The sequence below is a fragment of the Clytia hemisphaerica genome, unplaced genomic scaffold, assembly GCF_902728285.1.
Source record: "Clytia hemisphaerica strain Z4C2 unplaced genomic scaffold, Clytia hemisphaerica genome assembly, whole genome shotgun sequence".
Classification (NCBI taxonomy): Eukaryota; Metazoa; Cnidaria; class Hydrozoa; order Leptothecata; family Clytiidae; genus Clytia; species Clytia hemisphaerica.
In genome coordinates this window covers 1,691,805-1,711,268 of record NW_027103510.1, presented here as the reverse complement: position 1 = coordinate 1,711,268, position 19,464 = coordinate 1,691,805, and the positions used below count along the sequence as shown (strand labels likewise).

General features: G+C 35.7%; 2 protein-coding genes across 2 annotated transcripts; both read left to right on the top strand.

Moving 5' to 3' along the window:
* Positions 1 to 95: 95 nt before the first annotated feature.
* On the top strand, positions 96 to 8,874 carry LOC136799130 (uncharacterized). Its single transcript, XM_067055818.1, has 2 exons — positions 96 to 213; positions 6,549 to 8,874. The coding sequence occupies exon 2, from the start codon at positions 6,576 to 6,578 to the stop codon at positions 8,502 to 8,504; it is 1,929 nt and encodes a 642-aa protein (XP_066911919.1). The 5' UTR covers positions 96 to 213; positions 6,549 to 6,575; the 3' UTR covers positions 8,505 to 8,874.
* A 1,655-nt stretch (positions 8,875 to 10,529) lies between these two features.
* On the top strand, positions 10,530 to 17,505 carry LOC136799129 (mitotic spindle assembly checkpoint protein MAD2A-like). The gene is given in 7 exon segments (XM_067055817.1): positions 10,530 to 10,627; positions 10,823 to 10,838; positions 14,848 to 14,978; positions 15,291 to 15,411; positions 15,923 to 16,010; positions 16,012 to 16,027; positions 16,352 to 17,505. Coding segments are annotated over 7 exon segments (618 nt in total). The 5' UTR covers positions 10,530 to 10,545; the 3' UTR covers positions 16,516 to 17,505.
* The last annotated feature ends 1,959 nt before the right edge of the window (positions 17,506 to 19,464 follow it).

The window sequence follows — 19,464 nt, the reverse complement described above, 5'->3', positions numbered from 1 at the left end:
TGTCTCGTTGGCGCCTTTGGTGCTGGAATGGCGGAGGGCGGTTAGGTGGTTTGAAGGGGTGACCATTATCTGTAATCGAAATTTTGAGCGGGTGCAGGCGGTGTAGCTGGGTGCAGTACCAATTTTGATCTCCAACAAAACCTCCAGAACCAACGAAAGGGTGGGCCTCTAACTTAACCTACTGTACGAGCCTTAGCAGTACAGTACAGTAAAGTAAGTATGATTCTAGATTAATTGTATTCCTGGTACAATCTCCGTTTTTCTGAGAAATTTCTAGAGTAGTCCCCAAAAGCAGTTGGGTGTTTATAATGATAATAAAAACCAGTCTGGAAATCGGCAGGTTCAAAATGCATAAAACATAATGCATATTGCATAATGCATAATGCATAATATTTGAAAAATGTCAATTTTAGAGTCTATAATAAGGAGAATTTGAAAGATGTTACTTTTAACAAAACAAATATACCATTTTCTACCAAAAAATAAAGGGTAGAAAGCTGTAAATCTGTATTTTAGATGATGAAGAAAATCCATGATCCACTGAAATACTTGTCACCATTTTGATTTTCATAGTTGTATTTTACAGAATGTAGTATAGTGCAGAAAAAACACGAAAGTATCTCCTCCGTATATTACTTTTCGAAAGCGAAAACTCGAAAACGTAAATTTTATAGCAAGATCTTTATTCTGGGTTTTCTCGGAGATCTTTTCGAACAATTTCTAACAAATTTCAACGGGTTTTCCCTCTTACAAAGCATTAACCATGTGAATGCTTTTTGTTAGATAAGCCAATATCCAGCCAATATGAAGTAAAGAGCTTAATGCGAAAGCTAGATCAAAGAAAATAGACTTCGAATCATTTTATTACATTCGAATGTTTATATGTGTTTACCTTTTTTTGAGAAAGAAGAAGGGGGAAACCTTTCTGATCTGTTGCATTTTCTTATTATTTATGCTGGCGGAAAACCCTTTGTTGTTATGATTCGAATGTTTTCTCTTTTGTTCGAATTCGAAAAGTAAATATCATGTCTGGGGAAATCCCTCTGATTTGAATGTTTACTTAAGAAACTCTTCTAAACAGGGTTTCACGGTTTTAGCCTCTACAAAGGAGAGTTTTAGAAAATATAAAATCGTTCTGTAAATTACACAATACTATTATGCATTATGCAATATGCATTATGTTTTATGCATTTTGTACCTGCCGGTCTGGAAATTGCGGCTTGTGCGCCGGATATCTCCGGCATAAATTTGAGGTTTGAGATCTGCTGCCCTCAACTTTTCCTAGTTAAGTTGGTGCAGCTCCGGCGTAACATTTCCCTCCTTTCCAGACTGGGGGATAAAAACAACAATTATTGCTCTTTTCCAGACACGGTGTCAATCGAACAACTTCGAACGGAAATCGCAATCGAACCAATCGAACGCAATCGAACGCGATCGAATGATTGAGATTCGATTGCGTTCGGCAATCGAATCTCAATCGAATGGCCGATTCTTGGGTCATAGTTTGCACCCCCCCTTTTTAATAGGGGGGATGCCAACTTTCTGGAGGGCCTTTGTAGGGGGGGTACCGAGATCTGCCGAAAAAACTAGGGGGGATGGGAATGTAGGGGGGGATCAAATAAAAAAGGGGGGGATTGGAAATTTTGGTCAATTTTCTAATCAAATACAAATTGTTTTGATTTAGATTTTAAAATGATCAAGATTAATGAAAAACGCTAGTTATATTCTGTCATTGTTGGCTCGTGACTATAATACTTCATACTCTTTCTTGTTGATAATTTTGCTGGTAGGTGGGAAAGCGAGTTTCCTTCGAAACCGATTTTCTGTAAAAAAAAGGGGGGATAAGATTTCATTACAAAAGGGGGGGATGGGTATATAGGGGGGGATGAAATAAACCTAGGGGGGTTCATACCCCTCTGCAAACTATGTGGGTAATATTCGATTGCGTTCAAGTAACGTTCGATTGGTTCGATTGATAGTCAACCTATGTTTAATTGGTTCGATTGATTGTAAGGGGCCGTCAACATTCGACTTTCGAATTTTTTAACGGCATTTGGCCGTTATGGTTCTGACCCCCTCCCCCCTCTATGTTAACGGCCATCAAATTCTCTAAAGTTAAAAAAATTGTCAAAAATCAATGAAACTCTAAATTTTCTCCTTCACTTTCATCATTGTTTCGTCAGCCATCTTTAATATCGCTACGGCTTCGCTCAGTTTACATTTTAAAAATAACGGAGATAATTTCTAAACTTTTTTCCGAAAGTTGGGCGAATTAATTATCTCAGTAATCATACTCAAAAGAATAGCGGCATTTCAAAGAAAAAAGACTGACCGTCTGCGAAATTCAAGGGCCGCACGGACCATCTAAACAAAACGAACACGAGACATAAACATCGGGTCGTTTGTTTTGGTTAAAACTATTCTAAAAAATAGCGAAGTGAATACTTTAGGATGCGACTTTAGCAGATCTTAGTTGATAAAAGGAGGAAAAGAAATATGGAAAGTAATATTTGTATGGAATAAACGTCTCAAAAATCGATATTTTCTGGTGAAAAGAATTGATATGTGGTGAGTTGACCCCTAGAGAGATTTTCGACCTTCCCTTAACGGCACATGGTCGACCCCCTCCCCCCCTTAACGGCCAAATGCCATTAAAAAATTCGAAAGTCGAATGTCGACGGCCCCTAAATTACCTTCGATTGATCTTCGATTATGATTATTTTCGATAAGTTTGATTGCAATTAAATTAAATTTGATCACTCCTTTAAAGCTCTTTTTAGCGTGGACGGCCGAGTGCGTAAGTAACCGTACTAGAATGAATAAAATAGAATACAATTGAATCAATCGAACGCAATCGAACATAATCGAATACAATCGAAAGAATGAAATAGAAAGAAGAAATGAAGATAGAAATGAATGTAGGATGTTAGTGTCAATATCTTGGATCATTATCAGGAAGAGAAGTGGACCAAGAACTGATCCTTGGGGGACGCCAGAAATGACTTCTGCTTTTTTGGAGAGGATGTAGTCAACAGATACTTGTTGGGTCCTACCGGTAAGGAAGGATCTGATCCATTGCAGTAATTTGCCAGTTATACCATTTCTCTCGATTTTATGGAGTAAGATTGTATGATCTACACGGTCAAATGCCTTGCTGAAGTCAAGGTAAATAATGTCAACGTTACGTCCTTTTTCAATATGATGGATGAGTTGTTCTGTGTGCGAATTTCTTGTAGCTGTTGGAGTTATGGAGACTCTACTGTACACATAAAATCTCGTAATCAAACCAACGAAAAATGTGAAAATTTGAAAAAATTTGCCAATTCGTGAAATTAAATCCTCGCGAAAATTTACAGTCGAAGTTAGTCGCGAAAATAAGTCTCGCAAAAATTAAATTATTTCTTATTAGAAAATTAGTTAGTTAATTAAATTATTTATTATTAGAAAATTAGTTGCCGCAAAATTTAATTCCCTTAAGGAAATAAGTTTTTTTCAAAATTTGCAACAAAAACAGTCTATGCTTTAACTCCTGAATCAAGATTACGGAATTTGGAGTACGGACCGATTTTACTTTCATTTTCAGTGGTTTTACTTTTAATTTTAATTTCTAGCCAATATATTAGCAACAGGGTGCTCGCCCATAAATAGTTACAGGGGTTTGTGCAAAAAAACAAACAAAGAAAATTTCCAAATCCCCTATTTTGATTGAACCAATAAAAAAAGAAACTTTTCCATGTTTCACTTTTTTGCACCAATTCTTCAAAATGAAAATATCTAAGATTTAAAGTTCTTCTTTTATTCATTGATTTTTTATGGCACTTTGTTGATAATCTAACTCTCGCATCAAATTCCCGCTTTCTTCAGAAAATTGAAGATGAGAAAAAACCTAAGCCTTAGGCCGACCCTAAATTTTTTTTCGTTTCCGGTCCACCTGGTCCTTTTCATGATTTCTAATAAAGAAAATTAGAAAGAAAAAAATCATCTCTCTGGCTGTTAGTGTTGCCCCACATTCTGTCTTTATATTTTTTCTCTCTTTCACTGAAAGAAATGTGTTGCTATTAATTACAAAAAGCTGTACTTTTTCTACTGTGATTTTTTGGACCTACCTTTGGAGGTCCTATAAATTAACCCGTGTTCGTTCGTTCGTTCGTCCGTTCGTTACTAGCTTTTCTCGGGATTGGCTCATTAGTTTTTCCTAATTTTTGGCACAAAGATGCAAAATGGTAATGCCCAAAATGTGACGGAGCCCGATTTTCGAAAAAAATTCATTTCCAGCCGAAAATGCCGGAAATATGCCGGAAAAACCGTTTTTTTGGCATTTTCTCGAGATTTCATCATTAGTTTTTTCTGATTTTTTGCACAAAGATGCGTATTAACAATGTCTAAAACATGGCCTAGTCCGATTTTTGAGAAAAATTCTATTCCGGCTGAAAATGCCGGAAATCGCCGTTTTTGCAGATTTTCATCGGACTTTTTCCTTATATTTCGTTGTTTTTTCACACAAAAACATTATTGATAGCAATGCCCACCATCAAGCATGATTCAATTGTCAATAAAACTGATTTTTGCGACCAGAACTTTCTATTTATTTTTCCCTACAACCCTTCCCTCTCCCCCCATCAACAATCAATGATGAATTTATTGCGTTATGCATTTTCGCTAAACGCTATATTTTCTGACTGATTTTTTTTTCATTTTTCTCCTCGCATTGCTATCTAACTTTCATCATCAGGTAGGTCCATTCAGCATCTAGCTTGTTTTTTTTAGAATCAACTAACTTTTCATTCTAATAAATTGATTTAATATGCATAACACTATTTATTTGATCTTTAATGTCCAGAAAGAATGCCAAATAAACAAACTTTTTGAAGAGTGTTATATAGGAACGATGTAACAGTTTGAATGAGTCACGAGTAAAGGCTTTTAGGAAGAAAGTTTCATCTGTTATCTATTTGGTTCTTATGAAAAAAAATGCGGCCGGGTGACGACAAAAAAAAATTTCATCCGGCCGGTTAGGGTCGGCCTTAAGATCATGGATTGAAACAAATATATGAAGGGTGAGATTTTACAGCCGCCCGTCGTGCAAGGCACTGAGAGGCCACGGGTGCCAAAAAAGGGCAGTGTGAAATGCGGCAATTTTATTGGTGGAAATTTGATAAACACCTGCGAAGGAGCGCTGGGAAGCAATCAGTAGAAAAAAATACTTTCGTTTTTGTTGCAGATTTCAATATAAACTTCTCTCAGGGATTACTTGTTATTGTGTCAACTTGTCAGCATTGTATTGTTGTTAAGGGAAAGATAAAGAGGTAAGACTAGCCTAGTTTCTAATCCTGATATAGGAGTTTAAGCTTAGACTGCAAGAAGAAAGTCCAGAATTTCTGTAACAATTTTACAAAATACCTATCAAAACCGTGGAATTCTGTTACTGTAACCTATAAAAATCATTAAATTCCAATACTTTAATGCAAAATTAAGTAAAATTCATGTAATTCTGATACTTTCTCTTTAAAGTTTGCCTGGAATTCCGGGCCAAAATTTATTCTAAAAATTGATGTTGTAATGTTTTTTTTTGGTATGGCCCATTGTGAGGGGGTCAAATACCGCGTGTTCAATATAAAATCAATTTTTCTTTCCAAAAACAGCAATCTTCATTTACTTACTTTTTTTACTTTCCTGAAATTTTGAAAAAATTGCCAAAAAGAGCAATAATTGTTATATTTGTAACTGTTTGTTATCGGAATGGAAAATAATATTTTCTTTTTTACTGTTATATAATGTTTGCTCAATTCATAAGGCACCATTGTTTAAAAGAATCACTTTTGCAAAAAATGATTAATTATGTTGCAAAAATCAGCACTCTTGAGAAAAATGGTCCCAAGAAGACCCTAAAATGGTGTGGTGGTATGAAAAGAATTCTTGAAAACCCTTTTAGTATTCATATATGTCTGAGATTTTAGTACCAACCCCCCCCCCCTGAATGGTATAGTGCCTAGCAAAAAATATATTTAAAGGTGTCATGTTTGGGCCAAAATAGAAAAACATTCTTTTGGCGCAGACATTGATGTTCAATCCAAGATCGGACCACAAAATTTTGGATTTCCGCCTCCAGTAAATGGATAATATTATACTGTACTTGCAAAAAATTGGATACAGTAGATGAAGTTTTTTTTCATGGGCCATTATTTTTTTTTAAATATTTTAAGATTACTTTAAGAAGAAATTAAATTGCCGTTTTGATTCCCCTTTAGCCATTTTTTATTCAAGCTCCAATTAGTATGTTTGCCCTAGACATCTCATCACATTGGGTATGGGAAACCTGTCCACCCTTTCCAATTGCAAGGATGTGCTGGACTGAGACACACTTTAGTTAGGGTATTTTTTACTGCTTTGGCTCTTAAAAAATGCTTTAAATTGTTGTTCTTATTTTTTGGCTTTTCTGAGTCTCATTTTTCTTATAAAATTTGTTTATTGAAATCTGCAACAATTTTAGTGTTTTTTAAGGAATATATGGAGAAATATATTGAATAATTATTATTTGTTCTTTTCAGGTAAGCGTAAAATAAACTAAAGAAAACATGTCATCGTCTGTTTTGTTTATTGTTACACTTCCATTTGAAGAAGACGAAGAAGAACCTATTAAAGAAGAAGCCGACACACCAGTGGATGCGGCTGTGGTTCCTGATGCTCCATTATTAAACGAAGATAGTGAAGTGACTGAACAATCTGCTGGTAGCCAAAATAATGCTGACTCTGAGGAAAAAATCACTCCTGATGGCGATCTTTCTGATGAGAAATCCTCTGACAGTAAAGTGACCTCTTCAACTGAAGTTCAAGTTGAAATCATTCAAGAAGAAAGTAAACCATCCAAGGTGAAAAAGCAGAAATCTGTCTATAAATATAAGCGCAGGTTTGAGGCAATTATAAAGAACCTGGAGTTGAAAATTGATGCTACTTGGATTAAGAATACAATTAACGATAGCTGGAAAATCTTGTTTGAACTTGATGGAGATAAGATTGATGCTCTTTTGAATGCTCTTTTAAATGCAGGAATTGGAAATAATGAATATTCATCTGTCAGTATTATCCCAATCAATATTCATTTTCCCACAGCTGTGGAAAAAGAGGAGGATAAAAAAATTGATGATATGCAACAATTTCGTCAAACCGTCAAATCTAGAATGAATGTTGCACAAGTTGTAACATCAGTCAAAAATGGATCACAAATGACTTTTGATTACATCATGTTGCTCATATTGGCAAGCATGATTGCAGCTATTGGGCTACTTGAAAACAGCTCTGTTCTTCTGGTAGCCAGTATGTTGGTTTCACCTCTCATGGGCCCTATCCTTGGTGGTACGTTTGGCTTGGTGTTACAAAGTAAGCAAGTCTGGAAACCTGCAGTTTTTAATGAGTTGATTGGATTGTCTCTCTGTCTGATTGTTGGCTTTTTTATTGGTTTGTTGACATATTTAACTGGAATTTCCGAAAATGTTACCACTGAAATGCAATCCAGAGGTGAGCCAAGGGGTTTATTGGTTGGCTTGCTAGTTGCAATACCATCAGGTGCAGCAGTTGCTTTATCTTTTCTTCAAGGAAATTTCGGGTCTTTGATCGGTGTTGCTATTTCTGCCTCCTTGTTGCCTCCTGCTGTCAACGCTGGTATGTTTTGGGCCTTTGCTGTTGTCAATAGTGCTAAAGATGTTGCACCTATATCTTCATCACAACAAATTACACATTTTTCTCCAGACCATCTTGGTCGTTTAGGAGCAATCAGTGTAACATTGACCCTTGTAAACATTGTTGTTATTTTCATAATGGGTGTCGTAGTATTGAAAATCAAAGAAGTTGCTCCTAAGACCGCAACTGCCATCACAAGTTCTTTTTGGAAAAAAGATTTGAAGGAAACACGACAAATGTTACATAAACATGAAGGTGGGGAGAATGCAATTGAGGAAAGTTTAATTCAAGATTACAGCAAACTACGAAATATCGATCTCAAAAACAAGGAAACTATACAGGGTGCAAAGGGTCAAAAAGTTGCAAAAGAGCTGAGTTATCTAATCAAAGGAATCGAACAGGATAATGAATACACAGCTGTGACTAATCGTTTGGTTAATAAACCAGGCAGTGGGTTGAACCATATGAAAAAGGTTCTTGGATTTAACACCGGCAGCTCTCGATTCCAAGTTGAGCCAGTAAGCACTATTGAATTAGTACCCAGGGAATACAGCTATGTCAACAGGTTCAAAACAACCAGATATGATGAAATTGATCATTCTAAAAAGTCTGATACTAATACCAAGGAGCCTTTGGGAGGAAAAAAAAGTGTTGTGTCTTTGAACTTGCCTGCAGATTTCAACCAAGACTCTTCAAACAAAACAATAAGGAAATCACCGTCAATGCCCAGAGTCCCACAGGTAGCTTTCAGTGACGTAAAAGCAGCTGATGATGATTCCCCTATGGATGGCGAAAGTGAAAATGCCAAATTGATACCACCTGTTTAAAATAACCTCGCAATAAAATATATAAGATAAATAAACAAGTCCTTGATTGAATCCAAGAGAATACCAAGTTCTTAATCCTTCATTCGAGGATTAGTATGAAGATATTTCTTTAAAACTACATATATGGATAAGTTAATTGCATGATGATCTTAGATTTTAAATTTAATTACACTTAATAAATATCTTATGAATATACAGTCAGTTTATGTAATTGCTTGAGGAAACTGTGTTGTTCATATTTTGTTAATTTTTTTCTACAAGCGTCTCCGCAATTTGAGTGCATCTTTTTACTGGGTTTAATTTTGTGAAAGCTGGAGGACGAGACACCGAAGTTTGTGAAACTGCCAAATTTGGTCTGAGAATGTTTTATCTGATTAGAAAAGTGCAAATGTTCATTTGAGAAATGCTATTTTGATTTTCATTTACAACGAGTTTGATAAAACTGATTTGTGAATGCTTGAAATTCTTTGCACCATTCAAGTTTTTTTTTTGTTAAAACACGATGTAAAATAAATAATATTATAACAGGCGATTTTATTACACTCAATAATTTTCAAATTACAGCATATCACCATTACTTTTAGTAAATTAGTATTTACATGTTTTATGAGTGTAAATTAATTTATTAAAGAAACATACCGTATTACTTCGAATAAACGCCCCCTTCTTTTAAACGCCCCCTGGAATAAACGCCCCTCCTGAAAAGGAAAATTATTGAATAAACGCCCCCTTAGATAAACGCCCCCTTCAAATTTCAATACCAGTGTTGATTGGGTTTGAAAAGGAAGATTTTAGTCAATTCTTGTAACCAGAGCAGTTTTCGATACAATTTTAGTCGATTGAACCAAAGAAATTTTGTACTAAAATCCTGATAAAGAACTAAAACAAAGGGTATATTTGCTCTATATATTCGACTTTAGACTAAAATAATTTAATAAACGCCCCCTTTTTTTAAACGCCTCCCTCGAATAAACACCCCTCCTAAAATCGAAAAAATTAAATAAACGCCCCGGGCGTTTATTCGAAGTAATACGATATTAGTTTATTTATGAATGTATATTTAAAAGAAATAATTACAAATTCAGATTATATAGCATTTAGCTTGTCAAAGATTTTTTAAAGTTTTAAATCCTTACTCAATTTCATTGCCAACAGTGATATTATGTTTAAGTGAAGGGAAATGAAACAGAATTTATAATTTTAATCGATTTCAATCCAATAATTAAAAAAGTGTTTTATTTGAATACCTTAAAGGAACTAATTTGAGCGAGAACTAAATTTGAGCGAGAACTAATTTTTAGCGAGAACTAATTTTTGCGAGCAGCTCGATTAGCCTTTTTCTTGACAACTAATTTTGTGGAATTTTGTAGAACTGCAGTTATCCCAAAATTAGGTTCCTGAAGGTAATTATTAATTTTAAATGATTTTATTTATATTTTATAACAATTTATAGCCTAGATACCACTCACTTGATTTATACTGAAAGAAATATTAGATATTATACACTGTTTGGAAAGCGGAACTGTCTCAATGAATGATCCTAAGTATTTAACCAATGCGATGAACTCATTTTGGGGAATTTAAACAAAATTGCAGCCTCACCAAATCTAGATCTCGTCAGAATTTTGTTCCCCTGAGGTAATTATTTATTTGTGATTCATTGTGATTAACTGAGATTAAAAACAGGAGCGATAGCTGAGTGGTCAAGTCAACTGTTCGCGGTTCGAATCCCCACTTACTTAAATGTTCTGTTCTGTTCAGCTCACAGATAGCCAAGACCACTGCCCGTAGACCCTAAAAGTTTTAGGTTACTGGGCTATCCACGTGAAATATCGACTCTTTCCGTGTGAGCATTCTCTATTTGCTTCTTGCTCCACACTATCCAAATTTTATAAATAGTAGAGAAAGGAATTTGATACCTTGATAATTATCTTGTAGAAGATTCTGTATTTTGATATATTATATATTGTATATCATGCAATTTGAATCAATATTACAATTGATATTCATTTTTTTCAGAAAAAAAAATTCTTTTTTTGAAATGGCTCAAAGTACAGCTCAAGCAAATAAGTCTAAAGCAATCACGCTTAAAGGAAGTGCTGAACTTATTGGAGAATTTTTCGGTAAGTCATTCAGTGCGTACAGTCTTTTATTTGAAACATTCTATCCTTGAAACCATCATACCTCACCTACTTTTTTCGATTTCTTTAATGGCACCCACCATGAGGATTTCTTATACCCTATTGTGTAAATTTCTATTCTCATTCTATTATAATATTTTCGCTTGTTTTTCAATTTTTCTTTTGTCTTTTTTTTAGAATACGGTGTGAATTGGTAAGACTTTTTCCATTTTCATTTCATTGAATCATTATACTTGGTAATTAGTAGTCATTTATCTGATGACTTTGACCTTTCATGATCTCATCGAGTCTGCTAAATCGCGTGCCAGCGTGCCTACGTGCCATGCGTGCCTACGTGCCATGCGTGCCTGCGTGCCAAGCATGCCAACGTGCCTGCGTGCCAAGCATGCCAACGTGCCATGGCGTGCCAGCGTGCCAACGTGCCAGCATGCCATCCAAATTTGGCGTGCCATCCGAACTTCGGCGTGCCATCCGAATTTTGGCGTGCCATCCGAATTTTGGCGTGCCATCTGAATTTTGGCGTGCCATCCGAATTTTGGCGTGCCATCCGAATTTTGGGCATTATCACAAAATATGAGGTGTATACACCAACAATGCTGGCGGTGCAAATGGATATAGATTGTCATGCAATGAAAACATTAAATGCTCCAAGAGAGCTGTTTCAGAGATATGAAAATATTAGTACTTTTATTATTATTTTATTATTTTTATTTTTATATGAACAGAGCATTACATAACTTTAAAAGTTTTGAAGGAGATACACCCGGGGGGGGCACTTAGGCAAAAATAGGTACGGGGACGTGCCGCTGGTCAGGGTACCTTTTTCAGTGTTGCAGAATTACTGACAGGGTATCTAAAATTGCAAAATCCTGATCTGACAGGGGTGCAATTTCATGATGTGTGTCTGACAGGGTCTGTTTTTGCCGTTTTTGCATGTAGAGTTCTTTCGCAAATCGTTTTGACGCGGCGGTGAGCAGACCCCTACGAGGGGCAAACAGCTTTTTGCAAATACTTATCGCACGGCCAACACAGGCGCTTTGCTGCTGTTGTCTCGCACCACACGCCCGCCATTGCGCCCTCTTAAAGGGGTCGAGGCTAATTTCAACGATATCTCTATTGAACTATTTAGAATAAATGTTCAGCTGAATAGTGGTACTAACAACATTGTTTCCGGAAATTTTTTTTGAAACTTGTATTCTTTTCGAGTTCGAAATCGAAACCTTCTGAGTCTTGCGCATCTCCCACACAACATAGGTAATCAAACAAAGCAAGCATTTGCTCTCGTCCTCTTTGTAAAAGCGTCGTTTTAAAGCTTATACTTGCAAAATAGGCCTTTCAAACCTAGACTTCATCAGTTCTGATTTTGAGACCCTTACCGTAGAATCACGTAAGATTCCGATTCCTTCTATAACATTCCACTTGCCACTTGAAAACAGATGATAGTTACTTCCGACTAGTTGAAAGCAATGAAACAAATTGGCCGATTATAAATAATAATCAAAACATTACAGCACCTGACCCCGAGAATGTAGGTGAAGTTTGAATCCCAAAATCCTTTCCCAGGGGTTAGTTTCATTACTTTTGATAGATAGGCTAATTTTTTTGGTCTTTGAAGTTGACTCCCATTTTCGTTATAACCCCCAGAATGTAGGTTTGGAATGGCTTCATAGTGCGGAAAGGGGTCTGACCCCCCCCTTCTTAAACGACCCCTCCCCTTCTTAAACGACCCCCAACCTTTAAAAATGCCTATCCCCTAAGGGTTTTGGGCTAAATTTTTTATGGTAAAAAGGGAGGGGAAACAGTAAAGAAAAATTAAGTCTGACAAATAGAATACCACTTTTTAGTGAAAATAAAGAACTTCCTTTCATGCTGACCAAATTTCATAACAATGCTGGAAAATAATCTACAATCTTTTAGCGCTGTGAACCCTACGTTAAGTTAGGGCTTATTCCCTGTGCCAAGGGAAGGTTCACCTCCTCCTCCTCCATAGTAAAATGTTGATATCTTTTCGATTGAATTAATTATAACAGGAAATTTTAGAAATATTTTGTGCCAATACAATATTCTAAAGAGCTTTTGGTATTCTGAAAATTGGATTTTTTCGCTTTTTAACCCCCAGAATGTAGGTGAAAAGATTCGGTTGCTGAGAGCGAAATTTCAGTATTCATCGGAAAGTTTTGTTCTCTAAGTGAAATTCATACTTTAGAAATATACTCTGACAAAGAATTAATAAAGATATTAATTTTATCGTGCTACAAATGATGAAAAAGTAAAAGAAAGGACGAATAGAAGAGACAAGAAAGTTGTTTTTATTTTGTAGGTTGAAGATTCTGTGTTAAAATATGTGAATAATGTAACAAACACCTCTGCTCACAGCCCCGGTGGAACTTTTCCCACATCGGGTCAAAAAATTTCTACTAAATTCCCAATGGGGATAGAAATTTTATTTTTCAAAACTTAGGCAAATTTTCTGATTGGGCTGGGGTCCCAGCTGGTCTGTGACACGTCGTAAAAGCTTAAAATGCCAACATTAATCATCTCTCAGGTAATACTTTCATGTTATGAAGTACAACAAAACGTTTTATATAATTTGANCTTCCACGCGTAAGGCAGTAGTCTACCTGTCATTTTCTTGACAAAGAAAAATCTCATTTTCAGCTTTATATATAATATATGTTTAGATACTTAGCGTTATGCTTTTTTTTTACCGAATTTGAACCTAAGTAGGCTTATAAACGTTATGCTTATAAAAAGAGTGTATTCTTAAATTCTTCACGCCTCAGAGCCACCATTCTTCACCTGTCACCTCGTTACTCCCTGTTACCATGTGTTACCTTTTTTAGTAACAATGAATATCACAGTTAATTAAACATGTGGTATTTTTGAGGGGGTCCATATTGGGGGGGGGGGGTTGATGTTTTTATGTCACGAATAGGTAAGTGCTTTGTCGTTAAAATCTACTCTCATACGCAGATCTTTCTTCACCCCTGTCTACGCTACTGTTCTAAAAAATTGAAAAAGCTTTTCATTCTGAAACCTTTTGAAAAAGTTTTTTTCTGGAATTTTTTTTTTTTGAAAACCTAAAACTTCAAAATAGCCAAAAAGCTCATGAGTTTACGGTTACCGTTTTTGCCTTTTTAAATCAAGTGGTCAGGAGCTGTAGCCAAAAATAAGGAGCTTAGTTAAATGGTTGTCCAAGGGCTAAAGTAATTTTCAGAAGTCATCATTTTTCTTGACTTTTTCTTTTTCTTACTCTCCTCACTTGCCGTACTTTAACCCGTGTAAGAGACCGTAGTAAGTGTATATTCCGAAATATCGCCTAACAATTAATGTTTCATGGAAAATAAAGACTCTGGAAATTTAAAAAAAGTACGCAAAATTTGGTTGTGACGCCAAAACTTGGATGGCACGCCGGAATTTGGTTGTCACGCCAAAACTTGGATGGCACGCCGGAATTTGGTTGGCACGCCAAAACTTGGATGGCACGCCGGAATAAGGATGGCACGCCAAAATTTGGTTGGCACGCCAAAATTTGGATGGCACGCCAAAACTTGGTTGGCACGCCAAAATTTGGATGGCACGCCAAAATTTGGATGGCACGCCGAAATTTGGATGGCACGTAGGCACGCTGGCACGTTGGCACGCCAAGACACGTTGGCACGCCAAGACAGTTGGCACGCTGGCACGCCAAGACAGTTGGCACGAAGGCACGAAGGCACGCATGGCACGCTGGCACGCTTAAAAACCGATGGCACGCGTGGCACGCGATTTAGCAGACTCGATCTCATCGCATCATGACTATAAATTTCTTGCAAATAGACCTATTCAAAAATTACGTCACGAACATCACTTGCCTCGTATCCAAACAATTACCATGGTGATTATGTCCCTTGAGGCATGATTTTTTTTATGAATAGAAAGTAGTTTTAAGAAAACCCGCTGGGAGTTAATCACCATGGCAATTTTTTTATTTCAAAACGAGGCAAGTGTTGTTCGTGACGTAATTTATGAAAAGGTCTATACCCAAACAAAATTGGTTGATTGTAGCGAAATTTATTGGTTGAATGTTTCTGCATATGAGATAATGTCGTATTTGTGGAAATCGAAGTATTTTGTAATGGCAGTGAATAAATTGTTCCTGTGTTAATCCCAATTTACTGACAGTAATCACAATATTACCAAACCTTTATATTGTTCAATAGTATCCTCTTTCAACGAGGTTTATATCCTATGGAATCGTTCGATCGCAAGATTGCTTACGATGTGCCCGTTTTCGTTTCTACCAACACTGATTTGAATGATTATCTACACAAGTTCATCGAACAAATGAAAGGTTTGTTGGTACTTTCTTATTTTGATTTCAATTCTTTGACAGTTTTATTCTTAGAAAAATGAACTTCATGGTCTTACCTGGAGATCTACTTTGTCTGGTAGCGGGATGGGAGGGACGGGAATAGAGATAATATGGTTTTGCTGCTTCATTACCAGGAAAAAAATTTTAAAAAATAGGCGAGCTAAAAACGAGTGCGTTTTTTTTAGCTGAAAAAAAATTGTGAGGTAAAAAAGGGAAGAGCGCTAAAATTTACGATCTGAAGAGCTTTAGAATTTTAAGAAATATATATCCCATTTTTTTTTTCATTACCAGATTGGTTAGTAAAGAAGACGATTCAAAGGATTGTATTGGTGATCACTTCAGTTGCCAAGAAAGTGGACGTTGAACGGTGGACATTCAACATCGAATGTGATAAAACTGCTAATGAAACCACGTAAGAATGATTTCGGACGTACAGGGGAACAATTATGATAAAGGGGCTTTTTAAAAACCTAAATGTTATCGTAAATTAATTCACCAAGAGTGCTCAATGATCGTGTATCAATAAAACGAGGGCGTAATCGAAAAGATTCGAGAAAGAACAAATGACCCAATTAAGAAAAGTTAGTTTTTTTAGTTTTTATGACGTTTTTATAGTACCCTTCATTTTCAGTCATTTGTTTGGTCGTTTTCTGTCGGCTAATGCGATCTAAAATTATGGTAATTTTAAGACATGCCATAACTTACCCGAGTCATCTTTGGCGTAAACGTTCAAAAACTTCATAATTATCACTTATAAAATTAATTTTCCTGCCTTACCTCGCTGTCTTCTTAATGCTTGGAGTTTATAATTTCCCTGAAGCTTTTACCCTGAGTTTCCATCTCTTTGAGTTCCATGCTATACTGTCAGAACCAACGTTCTTTTATCTTTTTTTAATAAGGCCCTACTTTCTTTTCTTCTCTAGGGAACAGACGACAAAACCAGTAAAAGAGGTTCGTAAAGAAATGCAAGCAGTCATCAAACAAATTGTGTCAACAGTCACCTTTCTACCTTATCCTCGATGAAAGATGTATGTATTAACGTTTCGGACCTACCTGGATGTCCTTTAAATTAACCCCTCTCGTTTGTTCGTTCGTTCGTATTAACTTCTGTTGTCACAAACTTATGCCAAATTTGTTGTTTGGATTTGTACAACTCTTCGATAACGTTGCAAATGACTCAACTAAAAACAGACTAATAATAAACATGTTTAGCCCAGCTTTCACCCAGACGGGATAAGGGCTTATATTCAACTTTCGCCGGTAAAAGCTCAAAACTACCTCTGCACTTTTAGGACTTACAAATCCAAACTCAAATATTTACAATACCTGAATCTCCACCTTCTTCTTATCAGGCACGTTCGACTTGTTAGTGTACACAGATGCGGACAGCGAAGTACCAGCTCTTTGGGAAGACGGAGAGGAACATTACATTTCGAACGCCGAAGAAGTCAAACTAAAATCCTTCTCAACTTTGCTTCATAAAGTTGACATGGCTGTATGCTACAAAGTCTCATAATAATGAACAATTTTTTGTTATTCTCATTTTTGATTAGAAGCATCAACTTATCAAAATTATGTTTGAGAGTTCTAAACGACTGTTCAAAAGTGCCTGTGTAGTTCTTTGATACAATGGCAAATCATTTTCAAAAACTTTTAACAACGACTTTGAATTCTCTCATATGATACACTCTAAGAATATTATGTGGCTTTCATTACATATAGCAAAGAATAGACTGAGACGAGCAATTTAAAAAATGAGCATAATGGAGGAGTGTACTTTCCATTCATGTTTCAATGAATAGGATCTCCTCCACAGATCACATTTTACAAACTACTCGTCTCAGGCGATTTTTCCGTCTCAGTATAAATGGAACTTTTCCAAAAAAATTGATGAAACTTTTAACTAACAGGTTGTTGTTGCAAGTAATCGCTCAAACGGTAAGACTATAATTAGATTGTCAACATTGAGTTTCAAGCCAGAAGGGCTAGAGGCGAGACTCCTATATGGGAAATGAAACCACTTATTTCCCATCCAGAACGCCCGCGCGTAGTTTTTACACAAACGCCGGCAACTAAAATCTATCGCTAGAATTTAAAAAAATGTAGTCCTCCAAAACAAAGGAATCGCTAGATACAATCCCCCGTCGAGATTACGGCGCGTTCTATGCGTGTTTTGGATGGGAAATAAGTGGCTTCAATTTCTCTTGCCTTAGAAGGGTTCAAGTTTCGCCCTTCGGGCTTGAAACTCAACGATTGTCAAGCTTTTAGCCTAGGGAGATTTTCTAGCATCGGTTATTTTTAAACTCTGAGGTTATGGACTTACATGGCATTATTGTATGATGTCATTTTAAAAGATATCCTTTTCTGACTTGTCAAACTATTTTTTATTTGTCTTCAAAGTTAATGTTTATTTGAAGAAGCAAGTTTTTTATGGATTTATTTTATTGTACATATTTAAAAGTAGGTAGTACGTTACAAAAAAAAACATTTACATCTTTGAAATCAAGACTGACGAGCATATACTTGTTTTGCTTTAAAATAACAATCGACGACGTGTTTAACTTTACCTCATCCTTAGTGAGATTGTGAGATTCCTATAAACCCAAGAATCGGAAACAAGAGCCGCAAAGATGCGGATAAATATTTCCTTTACAAATATTAAAATAATAAAATGATGTCCTCAAAAGATTTCAAAGTGCTTTAAATCTCAGATAACATCAAGCAACACAAGTCCCTAAGAATTTCAAAGCTACAGATCACGGAATATATTCAAGCTGAACCCGACTGAGAACATCAAATTGGCTGGAACTTTAATTTTTGTTAGGTGGACTTTAAATGGATTTTAGTATTATACTAGCGGTCACCCGGCGTCGCACCGCCAAGTAGAGTGTTGTTGAACACATCAAAAGACCTGATTATATAATTATTATTTTAAGCGCTGATTTCCAGAAAAATATTATATAGCCAAAAAGGACAAATATTTAAAATGAAAGAATGACAAAAAGGAGAATATTTCAGAGTAAGAAAACCAAAGAAAATTTTATATATTTTCAAAATGAGATGAAATATTTTGCATTATACTTTCATATATAAAATATTGTAAAAAATGTGAAAATTTAAAGTAACTTTTGGAGTTTTTTGAAATAATGTACGTGCTAAAAAGTGAAAATCTTTCAAAACAGGGAAACAATTTCATATTTTCCGACAGAATTCAAAAAAAAAAAAAAATCTCATTTTTATATATATACTGGGAAACATTTCATAATCTGAAAGAATGTCGATAGGAAAAAATTCCCTAACAGAAGCCATTTTATGATTTCCAAAAGCATGCTGCAAGGGCAAAAAATGTCACATACTTGGAAACAATCAAAATTTCCAAAAAATGTCAGAAAATAAAATAAATTGTCATGCCAGGAAATCACTTGAGTTTTCTTCATTTTTTGAATGCACGTGTAAGAAAATCTCCAAATTTATCACAAAAGTTTCCACGTTTAAAAATGTACAAACCGTCAACTGCTTTAACTTGGGACGATTGGTCGAAACATGGGACTGTTTGATATCTGGTCTGTTTTTTCACTAACTCGTTAAATCTCTTTGACAACAAATTTATTTTGATAACTCCACCAAGTTTATCAATCATACTTCCTTTCATAACATGTCACGATAACTTTCACTGATAGCGCCAATTGGAGAATTAGAGAACGTTCGCTGCCTAACCGCCTATCGCCCGATGGGATTAACAAATAAGGCGTGTGTAACTTGCCGCATGAGTGATGTTAAACGCTCCATCGTTTTGCCATTTTTTAATACGCCGTTCATTAACTCAAATCAAATGACTTTGGTGCTTCGGTGATGACCAAATTGTCGTCCCATGTTTTGTCAGATAGTCCCTTTAAGTTGGAGCAGTTGACGGTAAGAAAATCTCCAAATTCACGACAAAAGTTTCCACGTTTAAAACACAAGTTGCAAAAGATCTCTAAATTCACAACTAAAGTTTTCCACGTTTTAAAATGCAAGCGGGGAAGAAAATCTCCAAGTTCAAGAAAAATTTTAATTGCACATGTGAGGTGATTTCAAATTCTTTACATCCGTATTCAATGCAATAAACCTTTTAAGAAGTATAACATAACATTCTTCGTATTGGGGCCGTGGTGTTCCGGATCCGGTTATCAGCTTTATAATTTGAAATTTATAACCGCAACGAGTTTTCACTAGCTAACTGTCACTAACCCCAGCAGTTAATTCATTGTTGTAGATAAAAAACCAAGGGAAATTCAATCACTAACCAGTCAATTTTGCTCCATGTTTAAATTTTTAGCTAAAATCAGTTCATCAACCATTCCCATTGTTGCATTGTCGGCATTGCATTTGCTGGGTGCAAACTTTTTTCATATTGCAAGTATGTAATTTTTCAGGTATAACATGGTCAGATTTATTCACAGTCACTTGCCTTCGTATGATTTTA

Bases quoted from the DNA above. Each gene is read 5' to 3' on its own strand.
- LOC136799130 (XM_067055818.1), top strand. From the start codon at position 6,576: ATGTCATCGTCTGTTTTGTTTATTGTTACACTTCCATTTGAAGAAGAC.